The sequence below is a fragment of the Colobus angolensis genome, unplaced genomic scaffold (assembly GCF_000951035.1).
Source record: "Colobus angolensis palliatus isolate OR3802 unplaced genomic scaffold, Cang.pa_1.0 Scaffold138, whole genome shotgun sequence".
Taxonomy (NCBI): Eukaryota; Metazoa; Chordata; class Mammalia; order Primates; family Cercopithecidae; genus Colobus; species Colobus angolensis.
This window is the reverse complement of record NW_012114466.1, coordinates 2872472-2876246: the sequence shown is the minus strand read 5'-3', so window position 1 is coordinate 2876246 and position 3775 is coordinate 2872472. Positions and strand designations below refer to the sequence as shown.

At 51.7% G+C, this 3775-nt stretch overlaps 1 protein-coding gene across 1 annotated transcript in view; it reads left to right on the top strand.

Moving 5' to 3' along the window:
- Positions 1–3775, top strand: part of ARHGAP8 (Rho GTPase activating protein 8) — a 129677-nt gene that overhangs the window by 55971 nt on the left and 69931 nt on the right. The window contains exon 3 of the mRNA XM_011934799.1: positions 1730–1856. Coding sequence (XP_011790189.1) covers positions 1730–1856 — 127 coding nt within the window. The remainder of the gene's footprint in view (positions 1–1729; positions 1857–3775) is intronic.

Here is a 3775-nt window from a genome sequence, read left to right as displayed (position 1 = left end):
GGGTTCAAGCCATTCTCCTGCCTCAGCCTCCTGAGTAGCTAGGACTACAGGCACATGCCACCATGCCCAGCTAATTTTTTTGTATTTTAGTAGAGATGGGGTTTCACTGTGTTGCCTGGTCTCGAACTCCTGAGCTCAGGCAGTCCACCCGCATCGGCCTCCCAAAGTGCTAGGATTACAGGCTTGAGCCACTGCACCCAGAACGTGGCCTTCTTCTTCAACGTGCCTCCCTCCACCTGCTCTGCTGGTGGGTACCCAGGGGCTGGGAACCTTCCAGATTATTCATCCTTCTCCCAGCGGAAAGAAAACTAATTGGAACAGGAGGACCTGCCAGGGTTCAGCCTTGGAGGGATGTTGTGGGATTCCATTGCAGTGTACTGTGGGTCCTTCCATGTCATTAGGGGGCTGTGGGCTGTGCTGAGGTTGTGTGCTCCTCCCAGGAAGCGTATGAAGTTTTCAGAGTCGACACTTGAGCCAGGGTCTGCAGACTTCCTTGGGAGATGATGGCACAGCTTTTCGATAGTTCTCTTGTGTTGGAGCAGTTTTCACTTATTTACAACCCAGCTTCTCTGGGCGCAGAGGCTCATGCCTGTAATCCCAGCGCTTTGGGAGGATGAGTCTGGTGGATCACCTGAGGTCAGGAGTTCGAGACCAGCCTGACCAATATGGTGAAACCCTGTCTGTACTAAAAATACACAAAATAGCTGGGCGTGGTGGTGGGCACCTGTAATCCCAGCTGCTCGGGAGGCTGAGACAGGAGAATGCCTTGAACCCAGGATGCAGAGGTTGCAGTGAGCGAAGATTATATCATTGCACGCCAGCCTGGGTAACGAGCAAAACTCCATCTCAACAAACAAACAAACAAAAATACCCCCAGCTTCTTGAGAAATTTAACCATATCAAGAGACCATGTGAGGGCCTCAGCCATCCTGAAAAGATGCCGGCCTTAACCAGCAGTCATCAGGAACAACAAGGGTGGAGGTGCCTGCAGAAGAGCTGAGTGGAAGTCACTCTCCTCTCGGGTGAAATAGAGTTTATAGTCCAAGCGCCAAAGCAAGAAAAATCTAAACATTCCATTGCAGATGCATTGATAGATACAGACAGAGAAAATTATTAGAGCAAAACTTCCAATTGCCAGTGGCTTTTTCTTTTTTTTTTTTTTTTTTTCTTGTTTTTTTTTTTTTAGACGGAATCTTGCTGTCACCCCGGCTGGAGTGCAGTGGTGTGATCTCAGCTCACTGCAACCTCCACCTCCCGGGTTCAAGCAATTCTCTGCCTCAGCCTCCCGAGTAGCTGGGATTACAGGCACCTGCCACCATGCCCAGCTAATTTTTGTATTTTTAGTAGACGTGGGGTTTCACCATGTTGGTCAGGCTGGTCTTGAACTCCTGACCTCGCGATCCACCTGCCTCGGCCTCCCAAAGTGCTGGGGTTACAGGCGTGAGCCACCGCACCTGGCCAGAATAGTGTTTTGTAAATAAAGTTGACTTCAGTATTTTAAGAAGTGGTCATCGTGGGGCTGAGCAAGTGTTTTGGGGTCTGAAGCTCTGGTCTGGGGCCGAGGCTGGGAGCTCAGAGTGGAGATCCATCAGGTGGTGTGAAGCACGGTGGGGAATGGAAGGTTCCAGGTCTGAGGACCAGAAGAGGCGGAGGTAGACGCTCAGAGACGTGGAGGGTAGTGAGTGGCAGGGGAGAGAAAGAGAAGTCCACGCCGGACCTGACTCTGCAGGACAACACACGTCCCCTGCCCTCGGTTCAGATCTTCCGGCACATAACCCATTCCGTGGCCGGCTGGGCTTTCCTGCAGCACACAGGCCTAAAGGGAGTTCAGCTCTTCTTCCGCTTTTGCAAAAATGGTTAGCAACTTCAAACAAAAACCACAGCAGACTTGCGACTCCCTCCCGATAGATTGCTGCTGCCTTTATGATGCGTTTTAATCGCCCTCCACTGGGCGAGAATGATGAATCGCCCCACGCATCCTGTGGGTAACGGCTCTGGGAATCATTTCTTTATTCATAAACCAGGCTTCTCCCGTTGGAGAGACAGTGAGTGATGTGGTGTTGTAACCAGCGAGGGGAGAAACAGGGGTCGTGAATTCATCTGATGCCTTGCAGAATTTGCATTTTATTGATAGTTTTCATTTCCTTCTATATTATATCATATTGAAGTCTGGTTTTGATGTGCTGGCCTGTGCTTCCAGAGAACAGCAAGGGGTATTTACTCATATTGACTGATGGCATCAACACAGATGCAGCATTGACGGCTTAATAAGTGGGAAGGTTGAAAGTTCTGGGGATTCCTCTCAGCTGCTGGGGAGACCGAGGGAGCGAGGAAGGCCGGCCTCGGTGTGGGACGTGCACAGGGCAGAGGAAGCTACGGAGGCTTGGCTGGGAGTCAGCCTCGGCCAGCTGCCCATGTCAACCCATCCTGATGCTTACTTGGTCTTTGGACCTCAGTTTGCTCACCTGTAAAAGAAGAGATGAGACACAGCACTCCTGGAAGCACCCAGCATCCTACCTGGTCCGTAGTTACAGCTCACCATGCACTTACTGTGTTCTGGGGCTGGGCCAAGATTTCCTGCAAGTTATTGATTTAATCTTTCCTGTAACCCCTCCAAGTCAGTTTCATTAGTATTTCCATATTGCAGATGATCAAAGAGGCACCAGCCCAGCCCAGCCAGGGACTGGGCAGAGGAAGAGATTCTACTCTGGCAGGCTGGGTACAGCCCTTTGCTTTTTCTCTCTCTCTCTCTTTTTAAACCTTTTCATTGGCCAGGCACAGTGGCTCACGCCTGTGATCCCAGCACTTTGGGAGGCCGAGGCGGGCGGATGACAGGGTCAGGAGATTGAGACCATCCTGGCTAACACGGTGAAAGCCCATCTCTACTAAAAATACAAAAAATTAGCCAGGCGTGGTGGCGGGCACCTGTAATCCCAGCTACTGGGGAGGCTGAGGCAGGAGAATGGCGTGAACCCAGGAGGCGGAGCTTGCAGTGAGCCGAGATCATGCCACTGCACTCCAGCCTGGGCAACAGAGCGAGACTCCGTCTCAAAAAAAAAAAAAAAATCTATTGATATGAGCCAGGTGCTGTGGCTGGTGCCTGTGATCCCAGCTACTTGGGAATCTATTGATATGAGCCAGGTGCCGTGGCTGGTGCCTATCATCCCAGCTACTTGGGAGGCTGAGGATCGTTTGAGCCTAGGAGATCAAGGCTGCAGTGAGTTATGCTCATGCCACTGCACCCCTGCCTGGGTGACACAGCCAAACTCTGTCTCTTGAAAGAAAAAAAAAGAAATCTGTTGGTATGAAAACAAAGTACCAAATTAGTTGCCCTTCTGGTTTGGGAGGGAGTAAAAAGCCTTCGGTAGCAGCTCACTTTCAGAGCTCAGTATCGTGCAAGGCCATGGGCTCTGCAAACAGTAGGTGTTTACTGAATGAATGAGTCAGCACTGTATGCAAGCAGGATGCTTATGAGGGGCAGGGACATGACCCAGTGTGGACTCTGGGCTGGGTCCCTTTGCATGTACCATACTCTGCCCTGGGACCCTCTTACCCTCATTGCAGATGGCAGAGTGGACAGGGGCTCATGGTGTGCTTGGGTACCTCGGGCCCTGTGGCTGGCTGAACTGAGTCCAGGCTCCTCAGGTGGGAATTCATCCTTACCTGTCTATCTTGGCTTCATCCCCACACCCCCATCTAAGACCTCTGGGCCAGCTGACCAGAGCCACGGGTCCCCTCCCCACACCACCCCAGCCAGCACAAACGCCCTCACCAG